Below are 20,720 nucleotides of genomic sequence, written 5' to 3'. Positions count from 1 at the left end.
GGCCTTTATGGTAGAGTGGCCAGACGGAAGCCACTCCGTCACGTCTGGAGGAAACCTGGTACCATCCCTACGGTGAAGCATGGTGGTGGCAGCATCATGCTGTGGGGATGTTTTTCAGCGGCAGGGACTAGGAGACTAGTCAGGATCGAGGGAAAGATGAACGGAGCAAAGTATAGAGAGATCCTTGATGAAAACCTGCTCCAGAGCGCTCAGGACCTCAGACTGGGGCTTGAAAGGATGTGCCAAGCTTGTAGCACCATACCCAAGAAGACTCAATGCTGTAATCTCTGCCAAAGGTGCTTCAACAAAGTACTGAGTAAAGGGTCTGAATACTTATGTAAATGTAATATTTCATTTCTTTTTTTTTTTTATATAAATGATCAAAAGATTATAAAAACCTGTTTTTGCTTTGGGATTATGGGCTATTGTTTGTAGATTGATGAGGGAATAAAAGATTAATTGATTTTAGAATAAAGCTGTAACTTAACAAAATCGGAAAAAAGTCAAGGGGTCTGAATACTTTCCGAAGGCACTGTACTTGAATTCTGAAGTAGGCTACTTAGACAGGCATCCAAATTCGGATATTTGTTTGACTAATTGGTATTTTGACCAATCACATCAGATCTATTTCAGAGCTGATCTGATTGGTCAAAAGTATGTTATATTATTTTTCACATCAGCAGTTGTTACACAGGGCTTTACAGATACCCAGCCTAAAACTCCAAAGAGCAAGCCATGCAGAAGCACATTGGCTAGGAAAAACTCCCTAGAAAGGCAGGAACCTAGGAAGAAACCTAGAGAGGAACCAGGCTCCTACGTTCAATCGTTCATCGATGACCAGCAGGGTCAAATAATAACCACAGTGGTTTTATAGGGTGCAGCAGTTCAACACAGGAGTAAATATCAGTTGGCTTTTCAGAGAGAGCAAGAGCGAGAGAGAGAAGTGAGTCGCAATTTGGTAAATGCCTGGTAGCTACAGCAGGTCGAAAAAGCAGGTCTGGGACAAAGTAGCACATCCGGTGAAACAGGTCAGGGTTTCATAGCCGCAGGCAGAACTGGATCGGCAGCACGACCAGGTGGACTGGGGACTGTTGATGTATTTGGATGTAGGTTTATTTAATATCACGTCATTTTAAAATAGTCTTATTGTTGGAATATGGTTCAGTTATTGTCTGGACATACAGTACCAGTCAAAAGTTTGGACACACCTACTCATTCAAGGGTATTTCTTTATTTATACTATTTTCTACATTGTAGAATAATAGTGAAGACATCAAAACTATAAAATAACACATATGGAATCATGTAGTAACCAAAAAAGTGTTAAACAAATCAAAATATATTTTAGATTTGAGATTCTTCAAATAGCCACCCTTTGCCTTGATGACAGCTTTGCACACTCTTGGCATTCTCTCAACCAGCTTCGCCTGGAATGCTTTTCCAACAGTCTTGAAGGAGTTTCCACATATGGTTAGCACTTGTTAGCTGCTTTTCCTTCACTCTGCGGTCCAACTCATCCCAAACCATCTCAATTGGGTTGAGGTCGGGGGATTGTGGAGGCCAAGTCATCTGATGCAGCACTCCATCACTCTCCTTCTTGGTCAAATAGCCCTTACACAGCCTGGAGGTGTGTTGGGTCATTGTCCTGTTGAAAAACAAATGACAGTCCCACTAAGCCCAAACCAGATGGGATGGCGTATCGCTGCAGAATGCTGTGGTATCCATGCTGGTTAAGTGTGCCTTGAATTCTAAATAAATCACAGACAGTGTCACCAGCAAAGCACCCCCACACCATAACACCTCCTCCTCCATGCTTTACGGTGGTTGGAACTAAAAATCTCCAATTTGGACTCCAGACCAAAGGACAATTTTCCACCGGTCTAATGTCAATTTCTCGTGTTTTTCGGCCCAAGCAGGTCTCTTCTTATTATTGGTGTCCTTTAGACCATGAAGGCCTGAATCACACAGTCCCCTCTGAACAGTTGATGTTGAGATGTGTCTGTGACTTGAACTCTGTGAAGCATTTATTTGGGCTGCAATTTCTGAGTCTGGTAACTTTAATGAAATGATCCTCTGCAGCAGAGGTAAATCTGGGTCTTCCATTCCTGTGATGGTCCTCATGAGAGCCCGTTTCATCATAGCGCTTGATGGTTTTTGCGACTGCACTTTCAAAGTTCTTGAAATTTTCCGTATTGACTAACCTTCATGTCTTAAAGTAATGATGGACTGTCGTTTCTCTTTGTTTATTTGAGCTGTTCTTGCCATAATATGGACTTGGTCTTTTACCAAATAGGGCTATCTTCTGTATACCCCCCTACCTTGTCACAACAAAACTGATTAGCTCAAACGCATTAAGAAGGAAAGAAATTCCACAAATTAAGAAGGCACACCTGTTAATTGAAATAAATTCCAGGTGACTACCTCGTGAAGCTGGTTGAGAGAATGCCAAGAGTGTGAAAAGCTGTCATCAAAGCAAAGGGTGGCTATTTGAAGAATTTGGGGCGGCAGGTAGCTTAGTGGTTAAGAGCGTTGTGCCAGTAACCGAAAGGTCGATGGTTCTGAGCCAACTAGGTGAAAAATCTGTCGATGTGCCCTTGAGCAAGGCACTTAACCCTAATTGCTCCTGTAAGTCGCTCTGGATAAGAGCGTCTGCTAAATTACTAAAATTTAAGAATATAAAATATATTTTGATTTGGTTACTACATAATTCCATATGTGTTATTTAATAGTTTTGATGTCTTCACTATTAATAAAAACCCTTTAATGAGTAGGTGTGTCCAAACTTTTGACTGGTAATGTATATTGTGTTGGCAAGTACAAGGTCTCTAGTTTTATCCCAGCTGCTACCCCCCAAATTTGCTACAGTTTGAAGGAAGAATATCAAACCATGATAAACCATCTATACCTAAAAAACTAAAAAAACTAAAAACCTGAATACCTGAACCTCAGGTGTTGAGCCTCTATCTCTCCCTCATCCAACAAACCCCAGGGTAAGAGAGGCGGCAACGGAATGGTTACAGTGCCCCCCATGGGTTAAGACAAGCAGAAACATGCCAGTGAGCTCAGGCCTCAATTCACATCATTAAACATAAATTTCACACAAACAAATTTAGGCAATGACTATATAAGTATACAGCAACCCAACCAAAAAAAGTTTACTTGTGAAAGTAATTAGCCCAGAAACCAACCTTCACTATAACAATCAAAACTGGAGCCAGAGAACTGTATTAACATATTTTTCTGTATAATTGTACATGCACACAGATGTAGAATCTTAATTTGAAGAATATTAATTTGATCACCCTGTTGCAGGAGAACCTTCCTGCAATGCAGGTTTAAAGGTTTAAAAAGGCTTCTGAAGTTTGTAATTTCCACTTTGATATTTCAGACTTGATTTCCCTTTCGAAAAATGTATCAAGCCCTACAAAAATGTCCATTAAATATAATCCACATAATATTTCACATTTCTTGTTGCTGCAGGATTATTTTCCTGCTGTAGCAGACTGTCTCAAATTAAGATCCTACATCTGTACACAGAGAGGGTATCGTTTCACTGGATGCTTACGTTCGTTGGTAGACATAAAGTAAAGGGGTCGGACCTGTCAACACAGCAGTGTATTCAACTTGCATCTGGTTGTCTGATGCAGCAGCTGTGCCTTGCAGCTGCCCACATATTATTGTCTGGATATCATTGCAGAGAATATCAGGTTTAGCCAGTGTTCCTACGATGCAGGAGGCTGTTATGTAAGCCCATTCCATCATCAGCTTCATAATGTAGCAAAACTGGCTGAATGTGGTGCTTTTTGTGTATGTGTATTTGAGTGCATTGGTGTGATTGAGTGTGTGTGTGACGGGCATGCGTGCATTAGTGTTTGTGTCCAGTAGTGTCCAGGCGTGTGTGAGTGTAATGTGTGTCAAAGCATCAACTAAGTAGATGTTTTTCTTCCTCTGGACAGGCGTTTTGTGTGTCTATGGATTGTATTCAGAAAGAGGGATGATTACTCCTGATCCTTTAAGACCCACTTCACTGAAGAGGTCTGGTGTGGTCAAAGGGTCAAGCTGTTGTTCCCCTGTTTTAGAAACAACAATCAGCCTACTGTGCTTAGGTATATGTAGTAATTCATGTGGGCATTTACAGTATGTGTGCATGTGTGAATGTATGAATGTAATACAAACTGTCTGCAAATGTTTTTGTGTGTGTGTGTGTGTGTGTGTGTGTGTGTGTGTGTGTGTGTGTGTGTGTGTGTGTGTGTGTGTGCACTAAAGCCTCTGTTACTCAACCAGATGTGGCTGATCTGAATATGGACTCCAATTTTGGAATGTTGCTCTGGCCCATTTTTTCACTTCTTTAGCTGGGTCAAATCAGGCCTTAGATAACACAGGAAAAGCAAAGCAATCATCTTTTACCAGCACAGTTTCCAATGAGCCAGTGCTGACTGATGCAGTCATACCAAAATAAAGATTTAAACTGAAGATAATATGTCATATAATAGGCTTTAAAAAAGTATTGGTAGCTGTAAACTTAAAATATCTTTAATGTGTAGTGCCAAAATAAAATCTAAGATCATTGATTAATAAATGAATCTACTTTTAATAAATGTATCTGAAATATGGGAAGAATATTTTAAGTGAAATACAGAAAACCTTACATGATTTTGTTCATCTCTACTGGTGAGATGCTATTAGTGCACTGACAGGCAGAAATTGTAACAGAATCACAGGCAACAACAGAACAAAATACATCAAACAAACTAATTTGGACTGAATAAATGAGAACCTGGGATGACCCACATAACCTTTCATGTCAATATTGTTTATCAAGCCTGAGCAGCAAAACCCAAACACCTTTGCACTTGTTTGTGGTCAGAAGTTCACAACCGACAAAATTACAAAAGTGCAAACAGAACAGATGCTATTTGAGTTCAATTTACCCCAAACATCAAAGCAAGGCTTATCACCAGCTGCTTTGACATCAGAAGTGGTAGCCATCAGTTACAGTATCAATCATATTGCCATCTAGTGGGACAGTAAAGACAGTGCTACATGCGCTTCATTCTGGATTTAGTTTAATTTAGTTTTTAACATGGAACTCACTCCACAGTTTTCAACATGGTTTAACAGTACTGTATTTCACTTGCTGTTATGGGGTTTAGGAGAAATGAATTTATTAAATTAAATATACTGTTACTGAAATGTATGAAATTAATAGAAGAACTGTAGGACTATATCAATTAACTTCAGTTTTAGTCTGGGCTATGTCTCACTGAGACTGATGATTTACAGATACAGTGCAGACTGTTCCTAGGAAGTGCTGATAGGGATATACAAAAAAAGACGTTTGAATCACAGAAATGATCGGAATGCCATGAAGAGGAAAGGCATAACTGAAACGTATGCAGAACTTCACGTCAAATGATTTGGTGTTTATGAAGTCAAAATGGAGGCAAGTCTAAAGAAGAGTCTGCACTGAACATGTGACTGATAGGAATACAAATTCCACACAAATCTGGGGATTATCAACTAGTTCATGTTTAGATGTCTACATGTGCAATTATTATCAGTGAGGAACATTGTTGTTCTAATACTGGGTGGCTATCCAAGGACATAGAATCAATGTTAAAGGGGGGCTGAACTTCCTGATTTGGACTTGTTTTTCAACTTGGTCATTAAGAAATGCAGCGGCCATGACTGAAGCCAGTCATGTATCTTGTGTGTGTGTTCACAAGTGGCAAGCATTGGTATATTCACTCTGCCAAAACAGTTCACAATTACAATCACCCACCCTTCTAGATAACTTGAAACAGTCTAACCAGGTCTTGTGTCTTGATGTCGCCTAGGGTAGCTAGTGCTAGCCAACTTATTTAGCCAATAAGCTTCAGCAGGCCAGTGGTCATCATAGCAAAGCTGGTTTGACATTGGATAGCCTCTGGGGCTAGTTACGGACCATCAATAAATTACACAATGTAAATGGGACAATATTTTCATGCTGCACATCTTTTAACGCTTTCAATATTTGTATATGAATTTCTACAATTTATAGTTGGTTTGAGGTTTTTAAATTGAAATTTGGAGCTATTGATATTTTAAAATATTGTCCCATGTACATTGTGTAATTTACTGATGGTCCCTAACTAGACCCATAGGGATATCGAATATCAAACCAAATTGACCATGGGCATTACAATTAGGTATCTTGCAGCTTCGCTCAGAATTGATGATTACTTGGGTGCTGCCAGCTGTGGGCATGTGGGTAGGATTGAAATAAACCCAACCGAAGGAAAATTTGTTACAGTACCCTTCATTCCGTGACATACACTACAGTGAGGGAAAAAAGTATTTGATCCCCTGCTGATTTTGTACGTTTGCCCACTGACAAAGAAATGATCAGTCTATAATTTTAATGGTAGGTTTATTTGAACAGTGAGAGACAGAATAACAACAAAAAAATCCAGAAAAACGCATGTACAATTTTTTATAAATTGATTAGCATTTTAATGAGGGAAACCCCAAGAACACCATCCCCACCGTCAAACATGGAGGTGGAAACATTATGCTTTGGGGGTGTTTTTCTACTAAGGGGACAGGACAACTTCACCGCATCAAAGGGACGATGGACGGGGCCATGTACCGTCAAATCTTGGGTGAGAACCTCCTTCCCTCAGCCAGGGCATTGAAAATGGGTCGTGGATGAGTATTCCAGCATGACAATGACCCAAAACACACGGCCAAGGCAACAAAGGAGTGGCTCAAAAAGAAGCACATTAAGGTCCTGGAGTGGCCTAGCCAGTCTCCAGACCTTAATCCCATAGAAAATCTGTGGAGGGAGCTGAAGGTTCGAGTTGCCAAACATCAGCCTCGAAACCTTAATGACTTGGAGAAGATCTGCAAAGAGGAGTGGGACAAAATCCCTCCTGAGATGTGTGCAAACCTGGTGGCCAACTACAAGAAACTTCTGACCTCTGTGATTGCCAACAAGGGTTTTGCCACCAAGTACTAAGTCATGTTTTGCAGAGGGGTCAAATACTTATTTCCCTCATTAAAATGCAAATCAATTTATAACATTTTTGACATGCGTTTTTCTGGATTTTGTTGTTGTTATTCTGTATCTCACTGTTCAAATAAACCTACCATTAAAATTATAGACTGATCATGTCTTTGTCAGTGGGCAAACGTACAAAATCAGCAGGGGATCAAATACTTTTTTCCCCTCACTGTACATGACCAAAGGTTTGTGGACAAATACTCATCGAACATCTCATTCCAAAATCATGGGCATTAATATGGAGATGGTCCCCCCTTTGCTGCTATAACAGCCTCCACTCTTATGGGAAGGCTTTCCACTACATGTTGGAACATTGCTGTGGGGACATGCTTCCATTCAGTCACAAGAGCATTAGTGAGGTCGGGCACTGATGTTGGGCGATTATGCCTGGCTCGCAGTCTGCGTTCCAATTCATCCCAAAGGTGTTCAATGGGGTTGAGGTCAGGGCTCCGTGCAGGCCAGTCAAGTTCTTCCACACCGATCTCGACAAACCATTTCTGTATGGACCTCGCTTTGTGCACGGAGGCATTGTCATGCTGAAACAGGAAAGTGCCTTCCCCAAACTGTTGCCACAAAGTTGGAAGCATGCAATCATCTAGAATGTCATTGTATGCTGTAGCGTTAAGATTTCCCTTCACTGGAACTAAGGGGCCTAGCCCGAACCATGAAAAACAGCCCAAGACCATTATTCCTCCTCACCAAACTTTACAGTTGCCACTATACATTGGGGCAGGTAGTGTTCTCCTGCATCCGCCAAACCCAGATTCGTCCGTCGGACTACCAGATGGTGAAGCGTGATTCTTCACTCCAGAGAACGCGTTTCCACTGCTCCAGAGTCCAATGGCGGCGAGCTTTACACCACTACAGCTGACGCTTGGCATTGTGCAATGGTGATCTTAGGCTTGTGTCCGGCCATGGAAACCCATTTCATGAAGCTCCCGACGAACAGTTATTGTGCTGACGTTATTTCCAGAAGCAGTTTGGAACTCGGCAGTGAGTGTAACAACGAAGGACAGACAATTTTTACGAGCTACACGCTTCAGCACTCGGCGGTCACGTTCTGTGAGCTTGTGTGGCCTATCACTTCGAGGCTGAGCTGTTTCTACTTCACAATAATAGCACTTACAGTTGACCGGGGAAGCTCTAGCAGGATAGAAATTTGACGAACTGACTTGTTGGAAAGGTGGCATCCTATGATGGTGCCACGTTGAAAGTCATTGAGCTCTTCAGTAAGGCCATTCTACTGCCAATGGTTGTCTATGGAGATTGCATGGCTGTGTGCTCAATTTTATACACCTGTCAGCAACGGGTGTGGCTGAAATAGCTGAATCCACTAATTTCAAGGGGTGTCCACATACTTTTGTATGAATAGTGTAAAAAATTTTTATTTTGTGTTTTTTCCATTTGCGAATAATTGCACCAACTGTTGTCACCTTCTCACCAAGCTGCTTGGCGATGGTCTTGTAGCCCATTTCAGCCTTGTGTAGGTCTCGCAAATCTCAGTTTTGGACTAGACTGACTTTATGACCAAAATTAAATGAACTGGAAAGGTGAAAGCAATATAGCTTCATCCCCATCACTAGCCATGCCACAATAAGGCTTGGAAGGGATAATAGCAGTACTAATCCCCCTCCCCCTCCATCTGCACAGCACTGAGCAACCTAAAACCAGTATAATAAATTGTTAATGGCATGTTTCACAGTGGCCCCGCCCCTCCATCACTGACATAACCCTGTAAACCCCACCCCCTTCATGTCCAGTGTGCTCTACCTACCAACACCTCTCTCGTGAATTCTTAATGCCTGGGATGCCCTGCAGATGGCAGCTGTGTGTGATATTAGACAAAGCCAGCAGACTGTGTTCGTGAGTAACTGTAACTCATACGCCACAGTGTGGCCAAGGGCCTTATGGGTCGCATTACACTCCCACTCCTCACATCTCACTGAATACCTTTTGGACAGTTTTGTGAGTTTGAAGTTTGTCCAGCCAATGTAATATGCTGAAATTCTCACTCCTTTGGTCACTTGTTGGTAAATTGTACATCATTGATACATGCGGTATAATATTCCTACTACTGTCTAGCAGTGAATAACATTTGTGTAATTAGATAATAATTTCTGAAGACAAAAAAATATCAATACATTTCAAATCATTTAAATATTTTTTAAATTCAAAACCCCTCTTTTAAGAGGTTTACAGCACACAAAAAACCAAACACACAACTTGTCACAACAGCCAAGGATGGAAAATAATCTATATTGAGTGTGTTGGGTCAGACTTTGGCCCCTTGACCTGTGCTTTATATTAAAACAAAATGACAAAAACTTTTATTTAAAAAAACAAACACATGAAACACCAAACGGTTGGAACTGAAACTATTTACATATTGCCTTACAAATAATAGATTAAAGTTCCTGCTATGTAAAATACCAGTACAATTATAAACTAACTTGCATCAACAGCAAGACAAAGGTAAGAATGTACTTCGGGATGCGATTAATTCCTACAACAAAGCAGTTTGACCTTAACTTTACAATGAAAACATTACGGCCATGCCACTCTGTCACTTTTACCGCAACAACAGCATTAATAGCCGGTTACAGTATTTCAAGCTAAAAACAGATATGGCCTGTTGAACCATCTGTTATGGATGGATAAGGTTAAGGCCAAACCACTGGTCCTAGAAAGCAACATCTCTATGGCCCTCACAAATGTTTTGGGATCGGTTTGCACATCAGTTGGCAGTGCGACTCCCCAGGACTAACGCTGGTATTGAAACTGCTAGACTACTTTTTTTTGAACTCCGCATCTCACACTATTTAAAAAAATTCCTAAAACAAGTCACATACTATGTGAGGGATGTAACAGTCTTTGCTATGCTATCTTACGGGAGACAGGACTTTCATTGATGGGTGGAAACTATCTGGTACAAAATGCATTGAGGGGAAAGAGGAGACCGCTTGTGGCAGACAACGATGACAGTAGAGGTTCCTGAACTTCCTGGTGCCTCTTTTCTAGCCTGGTATCCCTGGCCACCTGAGTAATGAGCGTGGTGCTGTGTAGAGTGCTGTCCTGTAGGGGGCATTCTTTCCTCACAGTGGCCCAGAGAGGTAGATGAGACTTGGCTGGACCATAGATAAGAGGCCTCTAGTGGCCAATAGGCCATATTAGCATGGGCAGAGCCATTGAGGGCTTGCAACATTTAAATTTAGTCAACTGGGTGGAACTTCCAACTTCATTGGCTGATCCCTCCTGGTGACCCTGTTGGAGTAATGTCTAACTGGGTCATCAGGCGGGATCAGCCAATCGTGAAGAAGAAAATGGACTACTTCAAAATGGAGACTGCCTCAATGGCGCTGCTCATGCTGTCCTCTATCTATCTCTATGGGCTGGACTGGACTCTGGGCTGCATGGCCTGTCATGGGTCTTGGAACGCCACTGGAGGTTTGTTGAACACTGACGTCAACGAGGGACAGTATGGGCCACTCCTGTTGAGCGGTGGGCTGGTCATTGTTGCTACAGCCCTTCTTAAATGAGTCCATAACACACCTCTAGTTGCAACTGATCATATCATTGGCAAGCAATTTGAGATAAATCCACCCCCCTCACCCATTTATTTTAGACCCCTTGCACATTGAAGAGATTTGGGGTGGTCATTTACTTTGAAGGATTAACAAATTAATCGTCAATAAAATTTCATTTTCGTATAGTATCTCATATATATATATAAAAAAGAAAAAAAACACCCTCTACAGTGATATCTATGGTTTACAAAGAGAAACAATCTGCAAGATCACACTTTTTTGTTGTCATTGTTCTACAGCTTGGATCTGGATCCAGAGGTTCGCAGGGGAAAGACAAGCCTAGTCATCATCGTCGTCATCATCATCATCATCATCATCCTCCCCTTCATCCTCAACATCCCTCTTCCTCTTCTCCCCTTTGACTCCTGCCTTCTCCTCTGCACAGGACACAAGACAATCAAAATGTCAGAATTTGTCTAATAAAAAAAAAGTGGTGACCATAATTTCTAATCGGGACCAAGTAAAAATTAACAATGGCAATCAAATCCAATTGGCATTTCCCTTAATTCAGAATTCAACATCCTTCTGATGAAATCATATCCACAGGCTATGTGGGAGTTGATACACGACCCACTGCATGTTCCGCACCCACCTACCCATCTCAAAAACACCAGAGGGAAAACAAACACAGTACCACCAGTATACATCTGTTCAGTCACATAACAAAGGCCACTCTGTAGACTGAATTACCATTAGCGAAACACTGCAAGAGAGGCTAAGGAGTCCATTTTGGTTTCATGTTAATGCAGTTCTCTTGCATCCAAGTCTACTTTCAAAGGCTCCCCAAGACCTCAAATCTACTGCGTATGTATGAGATAGTAGCTAAGTATTTTTGCTGGTAATTTATATAGGAGAGGGCTGATTTATACTCCTTGCACACACAGGCGAGTGTGCTGCTTACTGAGGTCATCTCACAGTAGGCACAGCTTTCGAATCAGTGTGCAGAAGGAGTAGTTAACTTTCACATGAGGCCTTTGGCTGCATTCACAAGGTAACAACTAAATGGCCTGAACCATCTCTGGATTACATGTCCACAACCTGCAATAACTGTTAAGTCGAAAGGAATGATCTTCCTACGGTGCAGGGAGGTATTCTAACCTTGTTTTAAGTGTAGCGGGTAGACCTTGCTTGGCTTCAGAGGTCAATGCTAGCAACTGCTCTCAATGGGGATCACTCACAGATCAGTGACAAAACAATACAAGTCACATAGGGCTGAGGAACTGATCAATAGAAGTCAAACCCTCCTGTGTCAAAGAGCCAATGCCCCTTTGCTCTGAGTCATTGTCACAAATTGAGTAACAGCCAACCTGTGATCAATGTTAATAGATATGTTAATATACACAGAGAATATAAAAACATTAAGAACACCTGCTCTTTCCATGACAGACTGACCAGGTGAAAGATATGATCCCTTATTGATGTCACTTGTCAAATCCACTTCAATCAGTGTAGATGAAAGGGAGGAGACAGGTTTAAAGAAGGATTTTTAAGCCTTAAAACAATTCAGACATGGTTTGTGTATGTGTGCCATTCAGAGGGTGAATGGGCAAGACAAAATATTTAAGTGCCTTTGAACAGGGTATGGTAGTAGGTGCCAGGTGCACTGGTTTGTGTCAAGAACTGCAACGCTGCTGGGTTTTTCACACTCAACAGTTTCCCGTGTGCATCAAGAATGGTCCACCACCCAAAGGACATCCAGCCAACTTGACAACTATAGGAAGCATTGGAGTAAACATGGACCAGCATCCCTGTGGAACGCTTTCGACACCTTGTAGAGTCCATGCCCCGACGAATTGAGGCTGTTCTGAGTGCAAAATGGGAGAGTGCCGTGCAACTCAACATTAGGAAGGTGTTCCAAATGTTTGGTATACCTGGTGTATGGTTGATTACATCAATAGATCTGTGTCAGAAAAACATAACTGACCCTTTCCAGGCTAGAGTCCATGTACTTAGGTTTGATTACAAATGACAGGTCAACAACAATTCTTGTCCTCACCTTTTTCCTTCTCCTCCTCTGCGTAGTCATCATCATCCTCTTCATCCTTAGGGGTGGGGGGAGTTAACATTCTTTAATTAAGCGTTGACTCAAGTCTTTGGAAATAAACCATTAAGATGTTTCCGAAAAAACATGACAAATATTCCAGTTGTCTCACCTGGATCCTTTCCTTCATTAGGTAGGAGAGCCCAACCTCTCCTCCTTCCGAGCCCTCCTCATCCTCATCCTCATAGTCCCCTGTCGGTCCGGCTCCGTCCTCCGCCTCATCATCATCTATGAATGAAGAAGCATTTTGTTCAAGAAAGTTCCGCTGAAATATCACTAACAGCACCATGTTGTTGTATTCTGGTAGCCATGCTCACCGTCGTCGTCTGCCTCTGAGTCAGGGGCCTCGTTGTCCTCCTGGTCGAAGCCGTCCAGGTAGGTGACCTGAGGCAGCAGCTCGAAGATGCTCTCACGGTACTCCTCCAGTGTGGTGATCTCACAGTTAAACAGGTCCAGGCTCTTCAGGTTCTTCAGATTTTGCTGTGGTTTTAGAGAGAAGAGGTTAGAGCACAACATCCTATTAAACAATCCTTATTAACATAATCTATCCATGCACAAGTCCTAGTCTCCTTGTGAATGGGATGATTAGTTTGTGATATAATATAATACCCGACGCTAACAGTAGTTTTCTCAGATAATATAAAACCAGTAGCCTCAGGGCCGACTCTAGCCTTTTGGGGGCACTAAGCGAGATTTGGTTGCCCCCCCCACCCCACCCACCTACCTCATGGGCAAAACATGGCCCCCCTCTTGACAGCGGAGAGAAACGTTTCAGTTTTATAGTTAATTTCCTGCTATTCTACACATTTTGCCATGGAGTGTAGAGAACTTTGTCATTTTAAAGCAAGTTTTCTGCATTTTGCCATGAGGCGGAGAGAAAATTGTGCAATTTTATAACAATTTCATGCAATTCTACAAATTTTGCCAAAGATTTAAAAAAACGTACGTTTTAGAGCTAATTTCCTGCAATTCTACACATTTTGCCATGACTTATGCCATGTTAATGATATCTGAGTGAGAGTGAATAACAAAATCAATGGGGCCCCCTGGAGGTCAGGGCCCCTGGGCACATGCCCTGCGTGCCTGGTCGGTATTCGGACATGATTACAGCAAGTTTAGATAGCTGGCTAGACTAACTTACCAATCTAAAAATCTTTAGCTGACATGGCTAATTGAGTGACTGTCAGTGACTGACGTAAGAGAAAAATTGCAGATGCACAACCACATTTTTAACTTGCACCTTGTGTATTCCACTATTCTAACTCTCAACAGTAAGTTATCGTTAGTCATTGTGTATTTATTCCTTTGTTATAATTTTTAGATTTATTCCTAGTGTTATTATTTTTCTATTTTTTCTCTTCGCATTGTTGGGAAGGGCCCGTAAGTAAGCATTTCACTGTTAGTCTACACCGGTTGTTTACGAAGCATATGACAAATAAAATTTGATTTGATTTAAGACTTTGACTGAGTTATGCCTGGAGTCGCCCCTAATTGTAGCCTTAACGACTACTAACCAGGGCCTCAACGTTGCTCAGCTCCTTGATCTTGTTGCCACTCAGGTTTAGATACGTCAGGTTGGGGGATTTCTCTGAAAGTGTCTCCAAATGACCCGAGATGTTGTTGTCACTCAGCTCCAACTGTGACGAAAGAACATAATCATTTCTTGGTTAATCATTTAGGAACAAATATGTAATCCTGGTCATTGGGAGTAAAACCAGAGTGGCTTATAATTCTGCAAACAAATTATTTTGAGTGAGATAATCGATTGCTCAAAAGGATCCGGCTTCCCTACTCACCTTGCGCAGTTTGGGCAGCGAGGGTAGCTTTGCCAGGGAGGTGAGCCCAACGTTGACCATGCTGAGGAATTCCAGCTCCTTAAAGTCATCCGTCAGGCCCTCTACTTCACCATCACTGGTGCGGCAGTTATCCACCACCAGTTCTGCCACCTGTAGGAATAGTCATCACGATAAATTGGACACTCTTGAAAATTAGGTGGTGCATCAAGAGATTTCATCCTGCAAAATGTTAAATAAATAAATGAATTAAACTAAAACGTTAAAAGCAAACATTTTTAATTTGTTTGGTTTAATTCACCAGTTATTTAGTCAATCTTATTACATGTTAATTGGAAAAGCTGACCCTTGACCTAAAGTCAGCTGTTTCCTGTGAGAGCACATGCCTTTTCAATAATTTACTGCTTGAATGCCTTGTAGTGTGGACACAAGACTGAGGCCCTGTCTGGAAAAACGCCACAGCGGGACTAGCTAACTAGCTACAAGGCTTCAAAAGAGGTAACAGTATAAATGTGCTAACCAATGATGTGTATAAACCCTGGATGACTGACAGGGGGCGCTGTATTGAAGCCACCGCACAGCCATCTTGGCACTCCTCCATTGTAAATAATATTTTGGAAGCTATAGAAATGCATTTAATAATGTCTACATTCTTTGACATGTATTCTACTACAGACACATTCTATTACAGACACATTCATGCATACTTAATATAATTTCAACAAAAATAAAAACATGAAAAAAATACATAACGTTTTCCATAAAATACTTAAATACATGTAATTCTGTCCTTGAAACATTTAATTGAAATACTGTAGAATTACATTCATTCCTATGGGGGATTGGGTAGTGCCAATATGGCTGACTGGTGGCTTCAAAGCCTCTCAATGGCCAAAACATACACTACATGACCAAAAGTATGTGGACACCTGCTCGTCCAACATCTCATTCCAAAATCATGGGCATTAATATGGAGTTGGTCCCCCCTTTGCTGCTATAACAGTCTCCACTCTTCTGGGAAGGCTTTCCACTAGATGTTGGAACATTGCTGCGGTGACTTCAGCCACAAGAGCATTAGTGAGGTCGGGCACTGATGTTGGGCGATTAGGCCTGGCTCACAGTCGGCATTCCAATTAATCCCAAAGGTGTTTGATGGGGTTGAGGTCAGGGCTCTGTGCAGGCCAGTCAAGTTCTTCCACACCGATCTCGACAAACCATTTCTGTATGGACCTTACTTTGTGCATGGGGGCATTGTCATAATGAAACAGGAAAGGGCCTTCCCGAAACTTTTACCACAAAGTTGGAAGCACAGAATTGCCTAAAATGACATTGTATGCTGTAGCATTAAGATTTCGCTTCACTGGAACTAAGGGGCCTAGCCCGAACCATGAAAAACAGCCCAAGACTATTATTCCTCCTTCACCAAACTTTATAGTTGGCACTATGCATTGGGGCAGGTAGCATTCTCTTGGCATCCGCCAAACCCAGATTTGTTAGTCGGACTGCCAGATGGCGAAGCATGATTCATCACTCCAGAGAACGCATTTCCACTGCTCCAGAGTCCAATGTCGGTGAGCTTTACACCACTCCAGCCGACGCTTGGCATTGTGCATGGTAATCTTAGGCTTGTGTGCGGCTACTCGGCCATGGAAACCCATTTCATGAAGCTCCCGACGAACAGTTCTTGTGCTGACGTTGCTTCCAGAGGCAGTTTGGAACTCGGTAGTGAGTGTTGCAACAGAGGATAGACGATTTTTAAGCGCTTCTGTACTCGGCGGTCCCGTTCTGTGAGCTTGTGTGGCATACCACTTCGCGGCTGAGCTGTTGTTGCTCCTAGATGTTTCCACTTCACAATAACAGCACTTACAGTTGACCGGGGCAGCTCTAGCAGGGCAGAAATTTGACAACTGACTTGTTGGAAAGGTGGCCTCCAATGACGGTGCCACGTTGAAAGTCACTGAGCTCTTCAGTATGGGCCATTCTACTGCCAATGTTTGTCTATGGAAATTGCATGGCTGTGTGCTCGATTTTATACACCGGTCAGCAACGGGTGTGGCTAAAATAGCCGAATCCACTCATTTTAAGGGGTGTCCACATACTTTTACAGTGCATTCGGAAAGTATTCAGACCCCTTGACTTATTCCACTTTGTTACATTACAGCCTTATTCTAAAATGGATTAAATCAAATGTTCCCTCAATCTACACACAATACCCCATAATGACAAAGCGAAAACAGGATTTTAGAAATTGTTGCACATTTATAAAAAAACAAAAACAGAAATACCTTATTTACATAAGTATTCAGACCCTATGCTATGAGACTCGAAATTGAGCTCAGGTGAATCCTGTTTCCATTGATCATCCTTGAGATGTTTCTACAACTTGATTGTGGAGTCCACCTGTGGTAAATTAAATTGATTGGACATGATTTGGAAAGGCACACACCTGTCTATTTAAGGTCCCACAGTTGACAGTGCATGTCAGAGCAAAAACCAAGCCATGAGGTCGAAGGAATTGTCCGTGGAGCTCTGTGACAGGATTGTGTCGAGGCACAGATCTGGGGAAGCGTACCAAAACATTTCTGCAGCATTGAAGGTTCCCAAGAACACAGTGGCCTCCATCATTCTTAAATGGAAGAAGTTTGGAAACACCAAGACTCTTCCTAGAGCTGGCTGCCCGGCCAAACTGAGCAATCGGGGGAGAAGGGCCTTGGTCAGGGAGGTGACCAAGAATCCGATGGTAACTCTGACAGAGCTCCAGAGTTCCTCTGTGGAGATGGGAGAACCATCCAGAAGGACAACCATCTCTACAGCACTCCACCAATCAGGCCTTTATGGTAGAGTGGCCAGACGGAAGCCACTCCTCAGTAAAAAAGGCACAAGACAGCCCGCTTGGAGTTTACCAAAAGGCACCTAAAGGACTCTCAGACCATGAGAAATCAAGATTCTCTGGTCTGATGAAACCAAGATTGAACTCTTTGGCCTGAATGCCAAGCGTCACGTCTGGAAGAAACCTGGCACCATCCCTACGGTGAAGCATGGTGGTGGCAGCGTCATGCTGTGGGGATGTTTTTCAGTGGCAGGGACTGGGATAGTAGTCAGGATCAAGGGAAAGATTAATGGAGCAAAGTACAGAGAGATCCTTGATGAAAACCTGCTCCAGAGCGCTCAGGACCTCAGTCTGGGGCGAAGGTTCACCTTCCAACAGGACAACGACCCTAAGCACACAGCCAAGACAACGCAGGAGTGGCTTCGGGACAAGTCTCTGAATGTCCTTGAGTGGCCCAGCCAGAGCCCGGACTTGAACCCGATCGAACATCTCTGGAGAGACCTGAAAATAGCTGTGCAGCGACGCTCCTCATCCAACCTGACAGAGCTTGAGAGGATCTGCAGAGAAGAATGGGAGAAACTCCCCAAATGCAGGTGTGTCAAGCTTGTAGCATCATACCCAAGAAGACTCGAGGCTGTAATCGCTGCCAAAGGTGCTTCAACAAAGTACTGATTAAAGGGTCTGAATAGTTATGTAAATGTTATATCTGTTGTTTTGTTTTTTTTTGCAAAAAAAATCTAAAAACATGTATTCAGTTTGTCATTATGTGGTATTGTGTGTAGATTGATGAGGGGGGGGAACTATTGAATCAAATTTAGAATAAGGCTGTAACGTCACAAAATGTGGAAAAAGTCAAGGGGTCTGAATACTTTCCGAATGCACTGTATAAATCGTACCTTTAACATTTAACTAATATGCTCCACAAAACAAGAGATGGTAAAGGAGGATGGTATTGTCACAGCCTTAGTCTGGTTTTATCTTCACTTAATGCCTCTCGATTGTAAAGGACCAGTTCTGTGCACATCTCGATATTGTCGTTGAGTGAAAACAGTGGAGATGTAGCCTACATCCTATACAGTAGCACCTGCAAAATGGACATCACTGCCGAATGCACATCATTGTTATGTAACTACAGAAATGGTAAGCGAAATAGGTTTGCCGAAGTCTACAGTCAGTGGCATGAATGAATGGGGACCTGGCTTGTCAATCCTCAGACAAGCGCCATCTCTGAGGTTTGGGGGGTTTACTGTAGCCTGATCTACTAAATTGGGGGTAGGTCTGAGCCCCGCACGCCATCTGCCATATTACTTAAATTCATAAAACGCAGAACAGGACCACAAACTCTGCTACACTTTAATGTGTACATATACCTTTTACAAAGACATCGTCGTCGTTAATCATAACGAGGAAAAGCCTGTTGTTACATAATCACTACATCATGGAGGCGAAAGACAACTTGCTTTCCGATGGGAGTACAAGTAGACTATTTAAATGGCCGGCGGAGTGAATCGTATAGGTGTATGAAATTAGTTTGGGAAGTAAACTTTCTACATTTAGATTTAGGCCTACATGTAGGCGCATAATACGCACAATTTATCCATTCACGTGTGTCTAAATCGAGTTAAACTGGTTATCACCGTCAAAATGGGCTCCTGTATAGATGTAACAAAATGACTTCCACTCCCCGCCCGTCAGAAACAGGGCTCAACAGCATGCACTGTACAAAAAAATCCTCTACACTGGCGCCACGGTAGCCAGTGCGTCTCGCTCCGACAACCGTCAGCTCGCGTGCAGGCTGGTTTTAAATTGCTTATAAATTATTGCAGGCGCTGTTCATTCGAAGTATTGATGTTTAAATCCCGTGGACTTTTAAAAATGCTACGGTAAAATAAATGAGTCTTAGCTAAACCCATTCGATGAGTAAAATGTCAGCTCAGAGAAACCAACCAGCTTGTTGTGACATTTGGTTAACCTGGTAAGATCTGTCAAAAGCCTCCTTACGCATGGAAAGCTTGAGTTTTTAAATTCGACAGAAATAGTTATTTGCATCGGCATTCATATGGAATAACATCAGGCAACTTCCAAGACAAACCAATTAATCGCATCCCGAAGGCAATCAAAAGTTATTTCACATTTCCATGTCAGTGGTGAATTCTCTATTTGGATTAGCCTGCTATATTACAGGAGTCAACACGACGTCAGATGAGCCCTATTAAAGATGTTATTGGCTTTTCACAATGTCATTATTCTCACAACAATAGCATAGTCAGAGCGGAATGTGTTCTTCATAATTATGCCCGCTCCGCCACCTTGAACGTTCAATGGATCGCTGGCCGGGCGCAAGACAAGGAGGAGGATGATGGCAAAGACAGTGTTGCAGATCTATAAAATGCTATTAGAATCACAAAGCGATCTAAATTGCTTTGTGGATACTTGCAGTTCGTTTTTGTACAGCAACCAACATATGATGTGATCGGACGAATAATCAGAATCCCAAACAAAAAAACTTGAAAACCTAATTGGACTCGCATCCTCTCTTGTTGTCAATGTGCAGAGCGGAGCCTCGTAAGAAATCCTGCTCTTCTCTGGGTTATCGGCTCGCATAGTTATCACCTCATGTTTAAGATAAATAATGGCAAGATCACTTACCTCTGCTGGTGTCCTATTCCTCAATTCTAAACTGATCCTCTTCTTCATATCCATTATTAGTAAAATATAAAACACTAGTTTAACGTAAAAAAAAAAAAAAAATCCAATCAAATTTCTGAAACTCCAGAGTTTGGACCCACAGCCCGGTTTTCTTGGATGGCCACAGTTCTACTGATCCTCCATGATACTTCGCACCCAGCCCCTCTATCAAATCCCGCCCTGTGGAGCTCTTGATAGGCCAGTTCTCTCTTCCTTCATCTTAATCGGATGATCGAAACGCCAATCAACCAGATCATGCCGTTCAACATAATCCGCCTCTTACGACCAAGGTGATTGGTTGTGATTGCGCGCGCAGTAGATTTAGATGGGTCAATGCGAACGTCAATATCATCCTTTTAAACCACGGGGTCTTCCTTTTAAACCGTCGGGGGCGTCACTAGTTAACACAGCGACAAAGTCATGATTATGTCTAAACCCCGCTCATTTAAAAAAATGTATAGTCTTAAAATCTGATTTTAAACCTAACCTTAACTGTAATTTAAACCTAATCACACTGCTAACCTTACGACTAAGCCTAATCTTAAATTAAGACCAAAAAGCTGCCGATCCGATTTTCCTCGGACCTTTTTTTCTCTGGACTACGTTTTGCGCATGTGTTTAAGCTCCACTTTAAGCACAGACCATGTTCGAGAGGATCGAAACATTAATATATAATTGGTAAATTGTGACTGACTGACCGATCTACAAATAATAATGAGTAGGCTACTAGTTATTTATGATG

At 42.2% G+C, this 20,720-nt stretch overlaps 1 protein-coding gene across 1 annotated transcript; it reads right to left on the bottom strand.

Moving 5' to 3' along the window:
- Positions 1-9,191: 9,191 nt before the first annotated feature.
- On the bottom strand, positions 9,192-20,151 carry LOC121571789 (acidic leucine-rich nuclear phosphoprotein 32 family member E-like). Its single transcript, XM_041883474.2, has 7 exons — positions 19,940-20,151; positions 14,464-14,613; positions 14,182-14,304; positions 12,985-13,147; positions 12,780-12,895; positions 12,623-12,668; positions 9,192-11,003 (listed from the first exon to the last, which is right to left on the bottom strand). The coding sequence occupies exons 1-7, from the start codon at positions 19,991-19,993 to the stop codon at positions 10,906-10,908; spliced, it is 750 nt and encodes a 249-aa protein (XP_041739408.2). The 5' UTR covers positions 19,994-20,151; the 3' UTR covers positions 9,192-10,905.
- Between the last annotated feature and the right edge of the window lie 569 nt (positions 20,152-20,720).

This window comes from Coregonus clupeaformis, chromosome 8 (genome assembly GCF_020615455.1).
Source record: "Coregonus clupeaformis isolate EN_2021a chromosome 8, ASM2061545v1, whole genome shotgun sequence".
Classification (NCBI taxonomy): domain Eukaryota; kingdom Metazoa; phylum Chordata; class Actinopteri; order Salmoniformes; family Salmonidae; genus Coregonus; species Coregonus clupeaformis.
Note: the sequence above shows the minus strand (reverse complement) of the source record. Positions and strands in the feature narration are given on the sequence as shown.

Coding starts and splice junctions, on each gene's coding strand:
- LOC121571789 (XM_041883474.2), bottom strand. CDS start 19,993: ATGGATATGAAGAAGAGGATCAGTTTAGAATTGAGGAATAGGACACCA. Junction 13,148..14,181: donor TGAGCAACGTTGAGGCCCTG/GTTAGTAGTCGT, acceptor CTAAAACCACAG/CAAAATCTGAAGAACCTGAA. Junction 12,669..12,779: donor TAATGAAGGAAAGGATCCAG/GTGAGACAACTG, acceptor CCCACCCCTAAG/GATGAAGAGGATGATGATGA.